This window comes from Enoplosus armatus, chromosome 24 (genome assembly GCF_043641665.1).
Source record: "Enoplosus armatus isolate fEnoArm2 chromosome 24, fEnoArm2.hap1, whole genome shotgun sequence".
In the NCBI taxonomy this organism is placed as follows: domain Eukaryota; kingdom Metazoa; phylum Chordata; class Actinopteri; order Centrarchiformes; family Enoplosidae; genus Enoplosus; species Enoplosus armatus.
In genome coordinates this window covers 11,770,422-11,791,323 of record NC_092203.1, presented here as the reverse complement: position 1 = coordinate 11,791,323, position 20,902 = coordinate 11,770,422, and the positions used below count along the sequence as shown (strand labels likewise).

Sequence of the window (20,902 nt, the reverse complement as noted above, 5' to 3'; positions counted from 1 at the left end):
GTCAAAATTGAATCACTAAATGAAAATGATGAGATACTGAGTGAAAAGTTTGACTTTAAGTCAAAATGAAGCTAAAAACGATGTGATTTAAAGTCATAAATCAAATGTTTGACTTACTAATTAGAAATGATGAAATAACAGGTCAAGAAACTGACTTCCTATCTCATAGTTTTGACTTTCTTTGAGAACTTTTCTGTTTTATCGTTCTTGTTTGTTTTGGGGTTGTTTGTCTTCTGTAGATGGAGGAAACAGGGACAACGGTCAGGTTCTGAGTCCACTTACTACCGTCAATGAGTACTTGTTACCTACATACATCATCAGGATCTAACTAAATAACAACAATATAAACACATTACGCAACAACAAGCCAGCGCAGGATTAACGCTTAAGACGTGTGTGTGTGTGTGTGTGTGTGTGTGTGTGTGTGTGTGTGTGTGTGTGTGTGTGTGTGTGTGTGTGTGTGTGTGTGTGTGTGTGTGTGTGTGTGTGTGTGTGTGTGTGTGTTATGAGTTGGCAGCTGACCATTGGTGGATCTTGTCTCCTTTAATCTCCCAAAACCTTTTACACTGGACATGGAGAGAGATGAAAAATGGAAGAAAAAAGAAGTCCACAGACTCACTGAGGCTTTTATTTTGAATTTGATCATATTTTAGCTGATTTGTTGATATAATGATTGATGTTTAATGTTGGTTTCCATGGCTTTAAGATATTAAACAAAATGTGAAAATAAACCACGACTTGGATCATTTTTGTCAGTTTTGGCCTGAGTGTGTTGCTGGTCTCTCTCTGTCTCTGTGCAGGTCTGTGTGGTTGCTGCTGGGCGCTGCGTCCTCGCTACAAGCGGCTGGTTGATAACATCTTCCCAGAAGACCCGGAGGTACACACACACACACACACACACACACACACACACACACACACACACACTGTGCATATGGTGTCAGTTGTACCTACTGTGGTTTGTCTGCAGGAAAACTTAAAATAAAATACACAAAACGTTGACTTTATTATTTATTTTCTCTTTTAATTTCTGTGTGCTTACTTGTGTTTATATAATTATTCATTATTAGTATTTATATTATTGTCATTTGAGCCAAGGTTTGTGTGCATTATTATTTGTAGATTTCTGTGAATCCAAAATAAAGACAATCTGAAAACAACACACAATACATTAAACAAATAAAAATGAACAAAAAGTCACAGAAGTCTGGCAGTAGATGATTACAACATGTCTCCAACACACCCTGTGTGTGTGTGTGTGTGCGTGCGCGCGTGTGTGTGTGTGTGTTCAGGACGGGCTGGTGAAAGCCAACATGGAGAAGCTGACGTTCTTCGCTCTGTCGGCTCCGGAGAAACTCGACCGCATCGCTGCGTACCTGTCGGAGCGACTGACCCGAGAGCTGAACCGCCACCGCTACGGGTCAGTACACACCGAGTCACAATAACAACACACACACACACACACGTTTAACATCAGTGTGGTGGTTGTTTCCAGGTATGTGTGTATAGCGATGGAGGCGATGGAGCAGCTGCTGCTGGCCTGTCACTGTCAGAGCATCAACCTGCTGGTGGAGAGTTTCCTCAGCACGCTGCGACAGCTGCTGGAGGCCGACAAGCCACACCTCCACATCCTCGCCACCAACTCTGTACGTACTGCACACTGTACTGCACACTGTACTGCACACTGTACTGCACACTGTACTGCACAATAAGCTATGAGCCCAGAATGACACATTGGGACATACTGGGACACATAGTGGAAATAAGTGGACATACGGGGCCACAGTGAGATACATCAGGACGGACACAGTAGTGGGACATGTGGAAACTCAGTGTTGGAAGAAGTACTCAGATCCTGATGTACTAATACCACACTGTAAAAATTCTCCATTTCAAGCTAAAGTACTGCATTCAACTTGCTACGTAGGTTGAAGTACTTCAGTAGTATTTTCAGCAGAATGAGCAGCTGTGTCAAAATCAAATCAAAAGTGGCAGCATGCCGACTAAAATCATAGGATTTTTGAATGTAGTGTTGTTGGACTGTGCTGTGCCATAATGAACAGAGTCTAGACCGTCATCTACATTCATAGTAATCCACTCCACATGAGTTCAGTGTGTACTTCATGTAGTACACAGATTATGGTTGTGTCATACATGTATTTATGTGCTCTTTAAGCCCTGATACATTTTAATTCTCCCTTTTAAGATTTAAATGTACATAAACACACACAGGGATCATCAGTGCAACATTATGTTTCTGCACTTATTATACGTTCATATCATGTAGAACACAAACACACGTAGCATCAAACTGTTGATATCTTGTCGTGTTTGTGCAGTTCGTGAAGTTTGCGAACATCGAGGAGGACACGCCGTCGTATCATCGCAGCTACGACTTCTTTGTGTCTCGCTTCAGTGAGATGTGTCACTCTGAACACGAGGACGCCGACGTCCAGAACAAGTCAGTCTGCTCCTCCATCACTCTGTCCTCTCAGCTCGTCGTGATACCACTACATTATCGTCATTGTAACATGTTGACTGTTGTAGACTGAACAGTTTTCAACCCCACGCCTCTTTTCACAAAGATAAACATATATGATGCACGAGACACCTCGAATAAACCAACATATGTATTATGATGCTGTACCTCGATGTAAACTGGTTTGTTTTTTAAATTGTGTGTGTGTGTGTGTGTGTGTGTGTTCAGGATCCGTGTGTCGGGGATCCGTGGTCTGCAGGGCGTCGTCAGGAAGACGGTGGACGACGAGCTACAGGTGAACATTTGGGAGCCGCGTCACATGGAGCAGATCGTCCCCGCTCTGCTGGTCAACCTGCAGCAGCACACACACACCAACAGGTACACACACACACTATTAAAACATCCATATTTAATAACCAGCACTAAGCTACCGTTTAGGTCACTGAGGTCAGATCCTCTGTAATTTTAATATTTCTGGGGGTTGAATAATATGATGATGATTTTTAATTGTACTATTACATACATATTACACATGTTGGGCTTTTTAAAGCTCTTTCTAATATTTGTAGATTGATTTTGATTGCGTTTTTGGCAAAAATCAAAGTAAATCGATTGAAACAAATTTAGTATTCTTCACCAAAATTGCAATGAAAGTTAATTTCTTGACCTTGATGGTAAACAGTGGACCTTGAGTCAAGATTATTTTGTCAGGTAATAATTACAGAAAATATATCTAACAGTTTAATGATAAATAAATTGTGACATTTAGTGATTTTCTTAAATACTCAGAAAATTGCATTGAGTTTGGTTGGTGGCTAGACTGAAATTTCTCAGGTGGGCCACATTTCAGATTCAGATGTCTGTATTTGACTCAGGTGTGTGTGTGTGTGTGTGTGTGTGTGTGTGTGTGTGTGTGTGTGTGTGTGTGTGTGTGTGTGTGTGTGTGTGTGTGTGTGTGTGTGTGTGTGTGTGTGTGTGTGTGTGTGCGCAGTGAGTCTCCAGCAGAGCAGACTGAGGTGTGTTTCAGGGAGCTGTTGGGCCGAGCTGCTTATGGACACATTAACAACGCGATCAGACCTGTGCTGATGTAAGATACACACATACACACACTTTGTGGTACAATAGTAGTATTAGCAGCAGTACTAGTATCAGTAGCAGTATTTATAACAGTAGTACCTTCTGTGTGTTGTCAGGCACCTGGACAGTCACAGTCTTTGGGAGGGACGGAGCTTTGCTGTTCGATGTTTTCAGATCATCATGTACTCCATCCAGGTTAGTAACTGACAGTAGCACTGGTACTACATAAAGTACACTATACTACTACCTAGGGGGAGTTTGAAATAATATAACCTTGAACTCAGTTGTACTGTACCTGGACCGTCTTCTCCTCAGTCCCAGCACTCCCACCTGGTGATCCAGCAGCTGTTGGGTCACCTGGACGCTAACAGCAGGAGTCCAGCTTCAGTCCGAGCCGGGATCGTGGAGGTCCTGTCTGAGGCTGCAGTGATAGAAGCTACTGGATCTGTAGGTCAGTCAGGCCTCAGTACTGCATGTTAGGTGTAATGCTGCCACTAGTACTTAAATAATCCTCTGTGTACTTTAGGTCCCACAGTACTGGAGGTTTTCAACACGTTACTGCGACAGCTCAGGCAGAGTGTCGACTACCAGCTGACTGGTTACTATGACAACACCGTAAAACGCAAAACCACCTCGCCTGAAGAGAAAACCCTGCAGGACGCTGTCATCAAAACTATCGGTCAGGCTCAGAGCGTTTCTTTGCTTTGCTGTTTTCATTAAATAGTTTGAAGGTGGTCTCTTCATGTGAACCTGGTCCATCTTTCCAGGATCCTTCGCCAACACGCTGCCCGTCTACCAGAGGTCAGAGGTCATGCTGTTCATCATGGGGAAGATCCCTGTGCCTGGTATCTACCCCGCCCTGGGGTCGCCCAACGCCGGGTACCACACACACCACACGTTTCAGACATTCAGGAAAACTACTGATGAATGTGTTTAAAGGTCCTTATGTCTCCGTCTCAGGTTTGAAGGCAGCAGGATGATCCAGGTGATGTTGTTGAAGTCGCTCCTCCAGGTGAGTACAGCTTCTGAACTACCCACTAAATACCTTCTTACTGACACTACCTACTGTAGCCCCGACAAACGTAACTACCACAATGTCTACCCACCGGCCTACCTAACAAACTACATATCAAACTACGAACCAACCAACGATATTTATTGTGTTCTTTGATAGTTTTAGCTCTGAGGTAGTTGTGATTCTTCAGTCCTTTAAAACCTGGTGTATAAATCAAACCGGAACTTCTGTGGTCTCCGTCCGCCCCCCCTCACCTGCCTCAGGTGTCGGAGCGTTACGAAAGCAGCAACCTGTTGACGGCGCTGCCCTCGTCCTTCTTGGAGCCTCTGCTGTCCTTCACCCTGATGGAGGATCCAGAGATCCGTCTGCTGGTCCTGTCCATCCTCACCTCGCTCATCGACAGACGCGGGAACAGCTCCAGACTCACCGCTGCCAGGTCCATACCGCATGATCAGAGTCCTGGTTCCTGTGGGAACACCGGGGAGTAAACATGTGGTCCGTTATAGATTCTACTGCAGTGAACCGGCACCGCCTTGTGGCCGACGGGTGTTACTGCACACACACCTGCTGTGTTTTAAAGTCACGCTTCGTCTCTGTCCACAGTGTGACGTGTGACGTCTCCGTGCTGGAGCTGAAGGAGGACAGATGCTCTCGACAGGACAACTTGTTCATCAGGAAGGTGAGAAAAGAGAGATGACATGTTGTTAATCATCATCAGGTAAAAGCACGTGTCTTACTGAGCAGCAGTCCATGAAAATATTATGTCAAACTCGTAGGGAGAGTTTTTTTTTGTATTTTTACTTACATTTCCAAAACACATGTGAGTGATGGACAGCAAGTGATCTTTACTGTGTGTGTGTGTGTGTGTGTGTGTGTGTGTGTGTGTGTGTGTGTGTGTGTGTGTGTGTGTGTGTGTGTGTGTGTGTGTGTGTGTGTGTGTGTGTGCGCAGCATGCCCAGCGCCTCTACAGGCACATCTACCTGACCTGTAAGGAGGAGAGCAGTGGGCGGAGCCACTACCAGGCCCTCATCACCCTGTTGGCTGTTCTCAGTGTGGAACTGGCCAATGAGGAGGTGGTGGTGGACCTGATCCGACTGGTCCTGGCTCTGCAGGTAGGCGGAGCTACAGTTATTATTATTATAATAATAATAATGTTGAGCCTGTCTCTCATTAATTGTTCTGTCTCTCTTGTGATTGGCTGCTCAGGAGCTGGCGTTGTCCAATCACGAGTGTCTGTCAGTGTTTAACCGCTGTGGCGTTCACGCCGTCTGCGCCGCCTTCCTCAACCTGCTGTCGCAGCTCGGTCCACCTGCACCACTGCGGCAGCACGTCACCCAGGTGAAGAGACAGTGTGTGTGTGTGTGTGTGTGAACAGGTAATGAAGGTGTGTGTGTGTAATTCACGTATGTTGTGTGTGTGTGTGTCTGCAGGTCATAGAGAGTCGACAGGAGAGCGCCGCTCACCTGCTGCCTGAAGACGTGTTCTGTGACCGACCCAGGTAGAGACACATAGGGGGACAGGTTCAGCTGGAGTTATGTTATATGAATGTTGTAGTAATAATAATCATCATCATCATCATCATCATCATCATCATCATCATCCTGAGATCAATAATTAATACTGTGTGTGTGTGTGTGTGTGTGTCAGACTGCCTGAAGGTGAGCTGCAGGTAGACGAAGCCTTTCTGTTCGTCCAATCAAAGATCTGCGAGGCTCTGACAGGAAGCAGCTACAGTGGACACACCGAACGCTTCAACACGCCATACACACCTCAGCTAACAGGTACACACACACACACACACACACACACACACACACACACACACACATACTGTGTAATATTATACTCACTCATACTCCAAAAACTTGAACTCCATTTCTTTGTGTTTGTGTCTGACAGCCTGAAGAGGGGTCCGTACTCAGTGTACTCACAGTACTACGAGTACTACGAGTACTACAAGTATTCAGACTGTGTTACTGTGTGTTTTAGATGAGGATCGACTGTCTAAGAGGAAGAGTATTGGAGACGTCATCTCTCTGCAGATGGATGTGGACCCTCAGAACTGTCCTGATACAGAGCAGGTACCTGTCTGTCTGTCTGTCTGTCTGTCTGTCTGCCTGTCTGTCTCCCTGCCTGCCTGCCTGTCTGTCTCCCTCCCTCCCTGCCTGCCTGCCTGTCTCCCTGCCTGCCTTTCTGCCTGCCTGTCTGTCTCCCTGCCTGCCTTTCTGTCTGTCTGTCTGTCTGTCTCCCTGCCTGCCTTTCTGTCTGTCTGTCTGTCTGTCTGTCTCCCTGCCTGTCTGTCTCCCTCCCTGCCTGCCTGCCTGTCTCCCTGCCTGCCTGTCTGTCTCCCTCCCTCCCTGCCTGCCTGTCTCCCTCCCTGCCTGCCTGCCTGTCTCCCTGCCTGCCTTTCTGTCTGTCTGTCTGTCTGTCTCCCTGCCTGCCTGTCTCCCTCCCTCCCTGCCTGTCTGTCTGTCTCCCTCCCTGCCTGCCTGCCTGTCTGTCTCCCTCCCTCCCTGCCTGCCTGCCTGTCTCCCTGCCTGCCTTTCTGTCTGTCTGTCTGTCTCCCTGCCTTTCTGTCTGTCTCCCTCCCTCCCTGCCTGTCTGTCTCCCTCCCTGCCTGCCTGCCTGTCTGTCTCCCTCCCTGCCTGCCTTTCTGTCTGTCTGTCTGTCTCCCTGCCTGCCTGTCTGTCTCCCTCCCTCCCTGCCTGTCTGTCTCCCTCCCTGCCTGCCTGTCTCCCTGCCTGCCTACCTGTCTGTCTGATGACACCTCTCTTTGTCCTCTGTAGCGTCCTCAGACGGAGCAGATCACCTTTGAGACACTGAAGAACGCCATCGGTCAGTGATTGATTCCAAATCAATAAATAGATTCAGATTATGATAAAACGAAACTTGTGTGAACTTGTGTTTTATTTTGAAAATGTTCTGCAGAAGACAGAGGGAGTGTGGAGGAAGAGGAGAGGAGGAGGAGGATGCAGGTGGTGGAGAGGTTTCAGACGGCTCCGTTCGAGGAGATAGCTGCTCACTGTGGAGCCAGGGTGAGTGACCTCTGACCTCTGACCTCCGACCTCTCTCACATGATGTTCTGATTCTCGTCTAAATACACTTCCTCTCCCCCCAGACCTCTTTGCTTCAGTCCAAACTGGACCAGGTCTTTGACTTGATCATCCGTCCTCCTCCGTCTCCGTCTGGACACTCGCCGCCTCGCTCAACGCCGCTCTACGAGATGAAGTTCCCTGACCTGTGTGTCTATTAGACCCAGAGAGCTTTCCTACGTTTCCCCAAGTCATGTGACGTGTTCCCTGTTGGCAGGAAGGAGAGGACATGAGAGGACATGAGGAGGTAGGAGAGGACATGGAGGAGGAAGGAGAGGACATGGAAGAGGTAGGAGAGGACATGGAAGAGGTAGGAGAGGACATGAGGAGGTAGGAGAGGACATGAGGAGGAAGGAGAGGACATGGAGGAGGGAGGAGGTAGGAGAGGACATGAGAGGACATGAGGAGGAAGGAGAGGACATGGAGGAGGAAGGAGAGGACATGAGGAGGTAGGAGAGGACATGGAGGAGGAAGGAGAGGACATGGAGGAGGAAGGAGAAGGCCACGAGGGGGTAGGAGAGGACATGGAGGAGGAAGGAGAGGACATGAGGAGGTAGGAGAGGACATGGAGGAGGAAGGAGAGGACATGAGGAGGAAGGAGAGGACATGGAGGAGGTAGGAGAGGACATGGAGGAGGTAGGAGAGGACACGAGGGGGTAGGAGAGGACATGGAGGAGGAAGGAGAGGACATGAGGAGGAAGGAGAGGACATGAGGAGGTAGGAGAGGACATGGAGGAGGAAGGAGAGGACACGAGGGGGTAGGAGAGGACATGGAGGAGGAAGGAGAGGATATGAGGAGGTAGGAGAGGACATGGAGGAGGAAGAAGAGGACATGGAGGAGGAAGGAGAGGAGGAAGGAGAGGACATGAGGAGGTAGGAGAGGACATGGAGGAGGAAGGAGAGGACATGAGGAGGTAGGAGAGGACATGGAGGAGGTAGGAGAGGACATGGAGGAGGAAGGAGAGGACACGAGGGGGTAGGAGAGGACATGGAGGAGGAAGGAGAGGACATGGAGGAGGAAGGAGAGGACACGAGGGGGTAGGAGAGGACATGGAGGAGGAAGGAGAGGACACGAGGGGGTAGGAGAGGACATGAGGAGGAAGGAGAGGACATGGAGGAGGAAGGAGAGGACACGAGGGGGTAGGAGAGGACATGGAGGAGGAAGGAGAGGACATGAGGAGGTAGGAGAGGACATGGAGGAGGAAGGAGAGGACACGAGGGGGTAGGAGAGGACGAAGGAGGGAGCACTCATCCTGGATCCTGAGTCTTGTCCCTGAGAGACAGATTTTATGTTTCGGTCCACATGCCGTCCCTCTGAGTGTTTCCTGTTTAAATGTGCTGCTGGTCTGAAGTGGGCGGGGCTCAGTTGAAAAACGTGATGTCATGTGTTCCCATGCACCAATCAGGATTGAGAGTGATGAGTTTTGAACTTGTGATTGTTGCTTTTGAGATGGGGGTGTAAAATGTTTTATTTGACTTCCCTCTGAAATGAATTTGTTGCGTCTGCTGTGAAGTTCAGTGACGACATGAAAGATGAAGATGTGAGGATGATGTAACGGCAGAGAAGAAAAACCACGCCTTGTCTTTGCTTGCAAATAACTCTTTGTTTTCATATAATTTACAGTTATTTACATAAATCAATAAATATCAAAACATCTCACAACATCACTCTCTCAGTCATTCACGTCCCAGACGGAGTCAGTCCTCCTCCTCCTCCTCCTCCCCCCTCTTCCTCCTCTCACTTCTGCTGCTGTCCGTCTTTGTTGATGACGTTTTTGAAGAGCGTGAGCAGCGGCCTCTGGCTGCGCTCGTCCCAGCTCTTCATGAAGCCTCCGTAGCGTTTGCTGGCCGGCGGCCCGCTCCAGCGGAAGTGCTTCATCTTGTACGAGCCGTCTTTCTTCTCCTGGATGTCGCCCAGCAGCTGCTGCTGCTCCTCCTCCGCCTCCTCCATCACCTCCTGCGCCTTCTCCTCCTCCTCCGCCGCCGCCAACAACTCACTGGCCAGCTCCCGCCTCCGCATCTCTCCGGGGAACACCTCGGCCGACTCCTCCTCCACGCCGTTGGAGGTGTAGACCTTGACCGGGCGGCGTTTCCGGCCGACGGGCTTCCCCCAGCGGAAATGCTCCATGGAGTAGGAGCGTTTGGCCTGAGGGGAGGGGGAGGAGGGGTCTGATGGAGGCGGAGGTTGGAGGTGGGCGATGCCTGGGATGACGGGGGTCTCGGCGGTGAGGTCGGAGTGACAGAGCTGGATGCATTCCTGCAGGAGGAGGTGAGGCAAGACAGAAAAACTGTTTGATTTTCAAAGAAATGTACTCTTAAAAACGCGTTACTTTAACGTCTTTATTAACAAACATAATAATAATAATAATAATAATAATAATAGACTGCTACCATCATGCTGCTCTCAGAGGTCAGCTCCTGACAGCTCGGGTGCTCCAGGCACTGACTGACAGCTCCTCTGGCCACGCCCACAACCACAACAGCCACCAATAGCCACGCAGGACACATTCTCCTGCTGGCCAATCAGAGACAAGGATACAAAGACAGATTCTTGAATGAATGAATGAATATTTTTATTTTATTAGTAACAAAACAAACATTGATGTATATGGTGTTGTATATGTAATTCATATATATATATATATATATATATATATATATTAATTCTTAAAATTAGGTTTAATTAATACATGTATACATTTATTTATATTACTTATATATTCTATACTATATAATTATTGTATATTATATATATCTCTGTCAACCACGTATCTCCGAAATGTTTATTATTCAGAAAATTTAAAACTTTGAACATTTAAAACCACTAAATCTGGAGAACGTGTCCGTACTGTCTTCTCTTTTATTCCATAAGTCTGTCAAGTAGAAAAGTTGTATGTATGCTGTATAGATTCAATAATAATCATTAACAATTTGGTCATTATAAATCATAAAGTTATGGGTATTTTTCTCTAAATAATAATACTAATCATAAATCATATTCTCACCACTCTGTCCTGTCGCTTTGTCTCCTCTTCTTCTTGCTGATGTTTTCTTGTCGTCCGGCCGTCCTTTTCTCTCCTCTTCTGTCGCTACGACGACTCGGCCGACTTATATTCTGTCAGCCAAGGACACACACACATTCATTCATGCTTGTAAACACACACACACACACACACACACACACACACACACACACACACACAGCTGCAAGAACATGGACAATCAATGAAATATCCCCCCTCCTCCCACACACACATGAAAACCTTGTAACTCCAGACACTGAACTTTTAGGAAAATGTTCATTCATTCATTCATTGTCAGTTTTTATATATCTATACATATATATATATCTATATATATATGTATATATATATATACACACGTTTGGACAAATTAAAAACAACCAACATGTGTGACCCTTAAAATAAACAAAAGTTAAAAGAAACACCCAAACCGGAGACAGCAGGTTTTCCCAGGCTGACACCGTCCTGCCGCTGTGTGTTAAATGTCAGCCGGCAGATTAACACCGAGCCGACATGTCGTCACCGGAGGGAGGACGGGATTCAGACCTGCGGGTCGGGGTGTACAGTTACAGCCTCCCTTTGTCTGAACCCTCAGCGTCACTAATGATGACACTGCACAGGGTTTATCTCATTTAATGGACCACTGGGGAAAGGTGAGGAGTATCATGTCCACCTGGAGCCTCTTCAAGGGTCAATGCCACGCTGAGACCTTTTCTGTTAAGTCCTAAATCAGCCGAGGAGCTCCTCTTCAAGGCTCTGCATCCACGATAGGAAGGGTTCTTTAAAGCTGTACGTCAGCTAATATGTGTTCTTCAAGGCTCTACATCCACTTGGAACCTCGTTTAGGTTCTATGTCCACTAAGACAACCAACATGTGTGACCCTTCAAATGTCCACTATAACGTTTTCCTTAAGTCCCTGTAGTGTCTTTAAGGTCTACGTCCACTATGAACCTCTCTTACAGCTTTATGTCCACTACGAAGTCTTGTTTATGGCTTTGTGTTGGCTAGGAGGTGGTCTTCAGAGCTCTACGCCCCCTAAAAATGCTCTAAAAGCCTGCGTCATCTAAGCTAACATGAAAATAGACAAATTCTGTCTATTTGCACTGCATTTTGTGTGTTTGAATTTTGGTGTGAAATATGTTAGTTTATTATAGTTCAAGCTTGTGTCCCTTTTTTGATTGGTTTTCTGCTTCAGTACTTAATGTGAGTCAGTCATAGTAAAGTCATTTCTCTGAAGGGCTATTTTGTTGTTTTTCTAATGGAACAAATTGAGCAGCATCAGGAGGCAGGCAGGTAAATATAAACCCATTAGACTGCTCTCACAACCTTGAACCTCCATTCAAGCCATTACACACACTCGTATGTTCAGGAAGAAAGAGGTAATGGCATGATGAGGCTGCAGTCAGACCAGCTGGACTCAAGGCAAAGACACATTATCAGAAGTGGAAGCACTTTATCCACCAGCTGCACTCATTAAAGGCAGTCTGTCTGTGAATGACAAGAAGTGAAGTGCAAGTAGTGACAAGAAGTGTCTTGCAAAAAAAAACAAAAAACACATTTTTAATACTATAATGCATAAAAGGTATATTTCAGCCAGTGTTTGTTTCCCATAACTCCCAGTTTATCTAAATAAGATTATCCAAAGATCAAACTCACAAACTCAAAGCCTTTAAAGGAGTCCTCTATCACCACGACAACAACAGCATCAGTTTTTAAAGGTTTTCAGTCTTTTTTTCTCAGAGTTTTGGACTTTATCAAACTCACTGAGTCACTCGGGGATTGAACCCACGACTTCAAAAAGGAAAAAGAAGCAGTGAAGAGTGTCAGATAAAATAGCTCAGAGTGTTAGAAGACTGACTACAATGCCTGAGGTTGGGGGTTCGAACCTTATGAAACTGGATGAATTTTAAAGCCCAACACCCAAAGTGAAGAAATAAAAGCGCCCGGAGAACAAGTTCAAATGCGAAGGGGACCTGGTGGCGTGGTGGGTTCGTCTGCGACCGCAAGATTGGAGCGGTGCAGTGTGGTTCGAATCCCGCCCGTGGCTGGTATCTGGAGCATCACTTCACGCATGCTGGTGAGCACGGGCGGTGGGTGAGGGAGGGGGCCGTGTCCCCTCCCGATGTTTCAAGAGATACAAACTGGGGGTTATGCAGTAAAGAAGAAATATTTTAGTGAAAGGGTTCATGTTTTTAGACAATATTATTATATTTGCAACTAAATATAGTGTCTTAGTCATGCATCATGACCCTGTAGTATAGTATAGTCATGATGCATGACTAAGACACTATAGTTTTATTTAGTTGCAAATACAATAATATTGTCTAAAAACATGAACCCTTTCATGAATCATAAGTTTGAATCTTTATTAAGACTCACAACATAGCTCAGGCTGTTAGGTGACTGACTTAAAGTCAGAAGGTTGTGAGATCAATCCCTTTGCTGATTTTTTTAAGTTAAACGTCTAAAGGAAAAAGTAAAGCTCTATTTTTTTTAAAGTCCGTCACCCAGAGTGAAGAAATAAAAGCGCCCAGAGAAGAGCCTCATTTGCGCTGCGATTTGGTGGCGTAATGGATAACGTTGCGACTGGAGGATAGACGGGGTTTGAGTGATGGTTCGACTCCCCCGTGTCCCGGACATTTCTACGGAAAACAAAGACCAGGAGATGGCCGGTGTGACCGAAGACCAGAAGATGGCAAAACCTGCAAAAGGGACATTCCGGGGTTTTTTTCTCATTTTTAATATGAATAATGTTTTGTAACCCCCTCCCCCTCCCTGGATGGGAGCACATACTCCAAACATTTGGGTTAATGCAGTTGCATTTCAATCAATTTGAACGAATAAAGAAAAAAGATTGAATGTGTAGTTCTTTCATTAACTTGTAAATTATGTCAGTATTCAAACTGAACTAACCACAAATTGCATTTAGCTAAGTTAGCATGCTTTAATCCCACATGTTCTGTTGTTCAGCTAAAGCTAACATGCTAAGATTCAAACTGACATTTTCTGATGTTTTTCAAACTTATGGACTTGTGAGGAACCGATTTACCTAAATGTTCACGTAGTTGATTATCAATCAATCATCCAGGTAACTGGCTACAGCCTCATGTTACGGTGATTGACAATCAACAACATGAACGTTTAGGAGATAACGCGTCGCGACAAATCAAGTAAATCGGTTCCTTTCAATTCCAACAAGTCCATAAGTTTGAAAAACAGCAGAAAATGTCAGTCAACAAGGCCAGGGCCTCTGAAGCTTAGCATGTTGGCTTTAGCCAAACAACGGGACATGTGGGATTAAAGCATGCTAACTTAACTAACAGCTAAAGTCATTTGTGGTTAGTTCAGTTTGCATACTGACATAACTATAAGTTAATGAAAGAACTACACATTCAGTCTTATTTCTCTATACCTTCAAATTGATTGAAATGCAATCGCACTCACCCAAATGTTTGGAGCATTACTATTTAGTGGAAGTAGAATTTATTTATCTGTTAGCTGTTTTAATGGTCTTAACTGTTCTCTACGTGAACTTCCTTCCTGACCTTTCTGATTTAAGACGTTTTCTTATGTCAAGTGCAAACTTACTTCTGTCTCCCCTCAGAGCGTCCCGTCCAGGTTCTTCTCTGCGCTCTGCTTGTCGGGGGGGCCCTGCACTGGGGGCGTGGCCGAGGTAGACAGCGTGGATTACTAATGTCCCCAGTGCTGAGGTGTTACCTGTCTTTGGGAACTGAGTTGACTTCGCGGGCCTCCGACAGGAAGCGAACCACCTCAGCGTGTCCTGAAACACACACACACACATCATACATCAGCTCCACAATGAGACGTCTTCATTTACCAAGAAGAAGAAGAAGAAGTTCTCTGTAGTTCAGCCTTTATATAAATCCATATTTCTCCTACTCATTTTCCAGTTCTTTCAATTACAGTTATCTTCCACCAGGTGGCGCCGTGGATTAAACTCCTACACACAAGGTCACGCAGCATCCTCCCACTGTGGGAGGGTGTCTCTCAGACAAATGTCTCACAGCCTGTTAAAGTGACATTTTAGAGTAAAAACGAACCACAACAAGAGGACAAATAAGAGCCTATCAGTATAGTAGGAGGACATCACGTGGTCTCTGTGTAAAGACTCCAACAGGAGGAGGATGAAGAAGAGGAAGAAGCTGGGACTCACCCTCTGGTCTCCTCCCTCCCTCCCTGCCAGGATCCAGGGGTGGTGTCGCTCGGCACACGCTTTCCTGTGATTGGACAGTAGAAGTAGAAGTAGAAGTTGTCATTGCTATCAATCTAAAGATTTTTTTCTTATTTTGAAAATCAGGCTCTTGGTGCAGAAAATGTGCCGACTGTGATGTATCACATGAATTATGATGGTTTGTATGTAAACACTCAGGAAACACTAACATCAACAGGAGCTTTTATACTGTTATTATTATTATTATTATTATTTATTTCCCCCAGAGGTTTTGTTTGTTTGTAGCGTGTTGGAACAGTTTCCTATGAATCAGCTCTGGCAGTATCTTTGCCTCCCTTCCTCTCTCTGGCGCCCCCCTGTGGAGATGCTCTGTCCTGCTGAATGTCTGATGTCATCTCAGTCAATATGTTATCCCCCCTCTGGATGGATGAGTGTCTGCCTGTATTTCTCAGCGTTGAGGACACCATTAATCCTGACCAAATCTCCAACTCCGAACTTGCAAGGAACCTCCACCACGCTTCACCGTCGCCTGCAGACACTCGTTATTGTACCGCTCTCCAACCCTACAGCCAGATGTTTCATTGTTCTGCACCCCAGCTGATGGCACTGATGGACATGTTTGTCTGGGAGAGACCTTGCTGATGCAGGATATCTCCCTGGTGTTTGACCTGTGACATGAAACCATCTTCCACAGCCTCACTCTGGTAGCAGAGTTTGGCTGTTCCTCGCCCAGTTTTAAGCCTCCTACACAGCTGTTTCTGTTTCAGTTAATGATGTGTTTCAACCTACATGTGAAACTGATGATCATTGATCACCTGTTTGGTATAATTGGTGGATCGTACACCTGACTATAATCTACTATAATTATAATCCTACAAAATCCCTGACTTTGTGCAAGTGGACCTATAAGAATTGATGCTGGTTTGAAGGCAAAGGGTAGTAACATCAAATTCCTAATTGATAATCAATAATCAGGTGATCAATAACGTGTAACGTGGAAGCGGTTCCCTACTTGGACAGGAGGGTCTTGAGGAGCTCCAGAGCTCGGGCCTCCGGGAGAGTCTTTTTCTGTGCGATGGGGTCGCCGTCGTAGGTGAACTGCTGCTCCAGCTGTGCTGCTGCTGTGAAGAGGAGGAGGAGGAGGAGAGGAGGAGAGGAGGAGGAGGGAGAGAGGAGAGGAGGAGAAGGAGGAGGGAGAGAGGAGGTGGTGGGAGGGAGCAGGAGGAGGAGGAGGAGGAGGGAGAGAGGAGGTGGTGGGAGGGAGGAGGAGGAGGAGGAGGAGGAAGGATGAGGAGGGAGAGAGGAGGTAGTGGGAGGGAGGAGGAGGAGGAGGGAGAGAGGAGAGGAGGAGGAGGAGAGGAGGTGGTGGGAGGGAGGAGGAGAGGAGGAGGAGGAGGAAGGATGAGGAGGGAGAGAGGAGGTGGTGGGAGGGAGGAGGAGGAGGAGGAGGGAGAGAGGAGGAGGAGGAGGGAGGAAGAGGAGGTGGATGTGAGACTGAATTTGTGTAAAAGGTATAAAATGATGCTCAGTTTAAACGTCACGTAGCTTCAACAGAAAATCATCTAAATTAAACTCAATATTAACAATGAAACAACTGATTGAACTCATTAAAAAAGGGACTTCCAGTGTGTGTGTGTGTGTGTGTGTGTGTGTGTGTGTGCGTGGGTGTGTGTGGGTGTGTGTGTGTGTGTATGTGTGCGTGTGTGTGCGTGTGCGTGCGTGCGTGCGTGTGTGCGTGCGCGTGCGTGTGTGTATGTGTGTGTGTGCGTGCGTGTGTGTGTGCGTGTATGTGTGTGTGTGTGCATGTGCGTGCGTGCGTGTGTGCGTGCGCGTGCATGTGTGTGTATGTGTGTGTGTGCGTGTGTGTGTGCATGTATGTGTGTGTGTGCGTGCGTGTGTGTGTGTGTATGTGTGTGTGTGCGCGTGTGTGTGCATGTATGTGTGTGTGTGTGTGCGTGTGTGTGTGTGTGTGTGTGTGCGCGTGTGTGTGTGTATGTGTGCGTGTGTGTGTGTGGTGTGTGTGTGCGTGTGTGTGTGCGTGTGCGTGTGCGTGTGGTGTGTGCGTGTGCGTGTGCGTGTGTGTGTGCGTGTCCTTTAAAGGAGTCCTCTATCACCACGACAACAACAGCATCAGGTTTTAAAGGTTTTCAGTCTTTTTTCTCAGAGTTTTGGACTTTATCAAACTCACTGAGTCACTCGGGGATTGAACCCACGACTTCAAAACAACTCCAGAGTTGCTGAGTTTTTATCAGTAGAGAAGAGCCAGCTGACTTCCATGGGATCGTCTCCAGTAACGGGACGTTTGATTTCTGCTTCACATCTTCATGAATAAAGAAAACTCGCTGAGTCCTGAAGCTGTTTTCCTGCTGTAGCCGTCCCACTGTTACATCACCGTTATGGAAACCACAGCTGATGATACGAAAGCTCAGGCTGAGTGATGCAGGAAATGTAAGTGTGTTTTAATCGTCTCCACAAACACAATCATACTTTTAATACACAGTTTCCTATGAATCAGCTCTGGCAGTATCTTTGCCTCCCTTCCTCCCTCTAGCGCCCCCCTGTGGAGATGTTCTGTCCTGCTGAACGTCTGATGTCATCTCAGTCAATATGTTATCCCCCACCTCCCCTTACAAATGTTAGAGCCGTGTGACCTTGTGACCTCTGAAGGAACTCCTGCCTCTTTTACCTTTACACTTTGGGTATTGAACTTTAAAATTCACTGACACTCATGAGACTTGAACAAAGCCGTCACATTCCACACTGAGCTCACGGAGCAGACAACAGTCCTTCCCTCACGCTGGACTTCAAAACTCACAGACTGTCACAAGGATCGAACTGTGAACCACAGGATCCATCACTCAACAAGAACATCATTACAGTACCTGACCCAGTGGAGCAGGCGTCTCCTGTACAGAGTCCTTAAACTGGCCCAGGTTCACTGTGTCTCTCACCTGTCACTATGTGTTCAAGGCAAAATGCCCAAAGAAAGAATCTCAAGAAGAACAGTGGTCAGTTCATCATGGAGGGAACATGAATGAACCATTATTAGCAGCAGCTATAAATATCTGAATTGCCTTTATTCCAGTTTCAAGTGTCTTATTAGCTACCTGTCTGTCTTTTAAACGCAAACTCAAGCCACCAGCGAGACACAGCAGGAGCATCCAGCCCAGTTTTCACCGGTGATTCACTTATTTCCCACCAGATGGCAGCAGTGATTAGAGGACAAAAAGAGTGAACCGCAGAGTGCTGCAGCCAAGAGTGAACCACAGAGTGCTGCAGCCACCAGGGGGCAGCAGCACTCTGTGGTTCACAGCTCCACAACAACAAACAGAGGCACAGTCAGCTGTGGTGCAGAGAGACTGCACTGGGCAGGAGCTGCCAAAACCAACGAAGAAGAAGGAAGGGGACAGACTGCAGACAGGAGTAATCCTACGACGTGGAAATACTCAAGTACTCAGTATAATCAGTTACATGTACACACACTTACACCTAGCTTCCTGCTAATTAGCCTGTGTGTAATTTTCATTGTTGCCAATTACAGCTGGAGGGGCTGAAGTGTGTGTGTGTGTGTGTGTGTGTTTACACTCGATGCTAACGAGCCGGCCTGCCCTGCCAAGCGGTTGACCCACTTCCCAAAGGAGGTCCCCAAGGACCCCCCCAACACACACACATGCACACAGAGTCAGAGGTGGGCGTGTCCATATGAGGTCACAACTACTCTTCCTCAGTTTGAATCCTCTTCGTCTCAGCGTGTTGTCACCACAGCTGTCTTCATATCACGAAGCTGCTCGGTGTCTCTGCCTTCTGTTGGTTCGGCCTGTTTCAGTCCAGGTGGGTTTACAGAGCGGAAGAAACTCCGTCACCTTCTCTGCTCCTCGTCTGTTAATCCAATTATTCACAAAGCGTCCGGGCCACCGACTTCCTCGCCTAAGAAAGAAGCCCCCCGAGCAGGAAGACGCTGGGTTTGCTCCAGTTGTGGTCCCAGAGGATCAACCGCACACACACACAGATATCCGAATGACGTGATAATTAGTGGCTGCAGACAAACAGCGGGGTCAGCGTATGAATATATATATAAAAGTATGGACTGACTGAATATTAACCGAAGCTACGGCTGAACGTCTCTTTATTATTGATTCACACGTTTCATTTCCTGTTGATCGACGAGCCGCTGCAGATCTAACGTCACCACATGCAGGTCTCAGGGGTCCGAGTCTTGAGCTTTGTGAGGGTTGGGGGGCCATCTGCATGAATCTCTGGATTATTCATTCCCGCTGTCTTCCTCAGCGCCTTCGTTACGATGATCAGCCTCTGAGCTCTTGTTTTACAGTCGCTCCCTCCTCGCCTGTGGGCTTTGTGGCGTTTATGCTGCTGCCCTCAGCTTCGTCTGACAGCCTAATTTACAGAGCGAGGGGTCCTCCTGGTCCTCTTGGGGGGACGGCGGAGTGACATCAAGTCCCCGTGACGGACCCTCAGAGGAATCTCCTGCTCTTTTACTGTCACGTGGAACACAACTGTTAAATATTCCCTCCTCATCAGCTGTAAGGAGGAAGCCTGCTGGAAACGTCCTCCATTGTGTTTCTCCTCCTTCACTGTAAGGCGGTAGATTGATGAGGTGTGCGGAGACTGTCTCACAACGTGGCCTTCAGCTCAGGGACGTTTCCTCCCGCTGCATTACAAACAGCATGAAGAAGGTGATGGTGTTTCACCTAAATCCTCCGTCAGACCTCAGAGGCCTCTCAGGGAAGTTCTGCAGCTCTGAGGACGTTTGTTCAGGACGTCCTCCGTCTCTTCAGGTCCTGAGTGCAGGTATACGAGGCAGCTATGTGAGTAATGACCCGGGCGTCTGTTTTTGGAGGAGGCCATAAACACGCTCGCTGTTAACTCTCTTAACCTGCCCACCAGGGTCTGTGATTAGCCCCCAGCTGCCCCGCTGGAGTCGCGACCTTCGCCGGCCGGGTAGCCAATCAGCCGGGGCTCTGCGGGCTGTAATTGAGGGGGACAACAGCTGCCTTTTAACGGCACCTTCACCTGTTTTCAGCAGGACCAGGTCCACCTTAAGCTTCTAACAAAAACCTGAAGAACTCACACAAACATTTAGAGAAAGAATCAAACTCTTCATTCAGTTCAATTCAGTTTTATAAACACAACATCTCATGACACTTTACAGAGTCCAGAGAGAGAGGGGGAGAGACAGGCAGGCAGGCAGGCAGGCAGGCAGGCAGACAGACAGGCAGGCAGGCAGGCAGGCAGACAGGCAGAGATGTAGCTATAAGCAGCTATAATTATAATAATAATAATAATAATGGAAATATGACTGATAATAGTAGTTACAGCTGTAATAGTAGCTGAGATTAATAATAGCAGCTTTAATAGTAACAGAACTACGACTAAACATAATAACTGTAGTGATGAGAGTCAGACAGGCCCATGGTGGCAGCAGCCAGGTGTCATGAACCTTTACCTCCACCTAAAACTCCACCAACACGAAACTGGTTCTCCATCTTTATCAACTGAATCTCCACTGAAAGAATCCACACCCGTCTCTGAGGAAGAGGAGGAGGAGGTGCAGGAGCTTCACCTGTCAGATGAAGCTGGAGGAGGAGGCTCATCTGAATTTCAACATGGCCCCCAGCTGGCCCCCAGAGGGGAGCAGCATTAGCACATCTGCTGGGACGATAAACCCAGTTGACAATAATAAGGATTCAGTGTTTTACATTAAGAAGACGAACGACTTCATTTACAAACTGTTTTTATTTAATGTTCCAACACCAACCCTTCCTCAGCACCAGTCCACTGTACTGGGACTGTGAACTGGCTGTTACTGGTTCGTGGAAAGCTCTAATAAACCAGAGAGCATGTGAGCCAGTAGTCTACTCTGGTTCAGGCGAGAGATCTTTCACCTTATTCAAGACCGTTTCTGGATCCAGATCAACAAAGAACATTATCCACTTCTGGATCCTGGACCAACAGGTCCATCCTGACCCTCATCACTCCACATCTTCATCTTAAGGTCAAAACCA

At 47.0% G+C, this 20,902-nt stretch overlaps 2 protein-coding genes across 5 annotated transcripts; one reads left to right on the top strand and one right to left on the bottom strand.

Moving 5' to 3' along the window:
• Positions 1-1,298: 1,298 nt before the first annotated feature.
• LOC139306685 (protein EFR3 homolog B-like) lies at positions 1,299-7,824 on the top strand. 2 transcript variants are annotated; one of them, XM_070930630.1, is made up of 20 exons: positions 1,299-1,420; positions 1,496-1,646; positions 2,340-2,461; positions 2,708-2,911; positions 3,471-3,566; positions 3,673-3,751; positions 3,872-4,007; positions 4,083-4,235; positions 4,324-4,435; positions 4,517-4,568; positions 4,835-5,007; positions 5,175-5,250; positions 5,522-5,683; positions 5,778-5,909; positions 6,002-6,069; positions 6,219-6,352; positions 6,561-6,652; positions 7,358-7,406; positions 7,500-7,606; positions 7,690-7,824. In XM_070930630.1, the coding sequence occupies exons 1-20, from the start codon at positions 1,314-1,316 to the stop codon at positions 7,822-7,824; spliced, it is 2,340 nt and encodes a 779-aa protein (XP_070786731.1). In that variant the 5' UTR covers positions 1,299-1,313. The 2 variants fall into 2 exon arrangements, with proteins under 2 accessions (XP_070786731.1, XP_070786732.1); XM_070930631.1 differs by having other exon boundaries at positions 4,517-4,577; positions 4,844-5,007.
• A 1,502-nt stretch (positions 7,825-9,326) lies between these two features.
• LOC139306540 (pro-opiomelanocortin) lies at positions 9,327-14,397 on the bottom strand. 3 transcript variants are annotated; one of them, XM_070930428.1, is made up of 4 exons: positions 14,276-14,397; positions 10,669-10,778; positions 10,055-10,178; positions 9,327-9,920 (listed from the first exon to the last, which is right to left on the bottom strand). In XM_070930428.1, exons 3-4 carry the CDS (start codon positions 10,169-10,171, stop codon positions 9,402-9,404), a joined length of 636 nt encoding a protein of 211 aa, XP_070786529.1. In that variant the 5' UTR covers positions 10,172-10,178; positions 10,669-10,778; positions 14,276-14,397; the 3' UTR covers positions 9,327-9,401. The 3 variants fall into 3 exon arrangements, with proteins under 3 accessions (XP_070786529.1, XP_070786531.1, XP_070786530.1); XM_070930430.1 differs by having other exon boundaries at positions 10,055-10,175; XM_070930429.1 differs by lacking the exon at positions 14,276-14,397 and adding an exon at positions 11,118-11,127.
• Between the last annotated feature and the right edge of the window lie 6,505 nt (positions 14,398-20,902).

Excerpts from the sequence above, each read along its gene's own strand:
- LOC139306685 (XM_070930630.1), top strand. The coding sequence starts at position 1,314 with ATGGAGAAGCTGACGTTCTTCGCTCTGTCGGCTCCGGAGAAACTCGAC. Across the intron at positions 4,569-4,834 it reads TGTTGAAGTCGCTCCTCCAG|GTGTCGGAGCGTTACGAAAG; the intron begins GTGAGTACAGCT and ends CACCTGCCTCAG. Across the intron at positions 5,008-5,174 it reads TCCAGACTCACCGCTGCCAG|TGTGACGTGTGACGTCTCCG; the intron begins GTCCATACCGCA and ends CTCTGTCCACAG.
- LOC139306540 (XM_070930428.1), bottom strand. The coding sequence starts at position 10,171 with ATGTGTCCTGCGTGGCTATTGGTGGCTGTTGTGGTTGTGGGCGTGGCC. Across the intron at positions 9,921-10,054 it reads CCTCTGAGAGCAGCATGATG|GAATGCATCCAGCTCTGTCA; the intron begins GTAGCAGTCTAT and ends CTCCTCCTGCAG.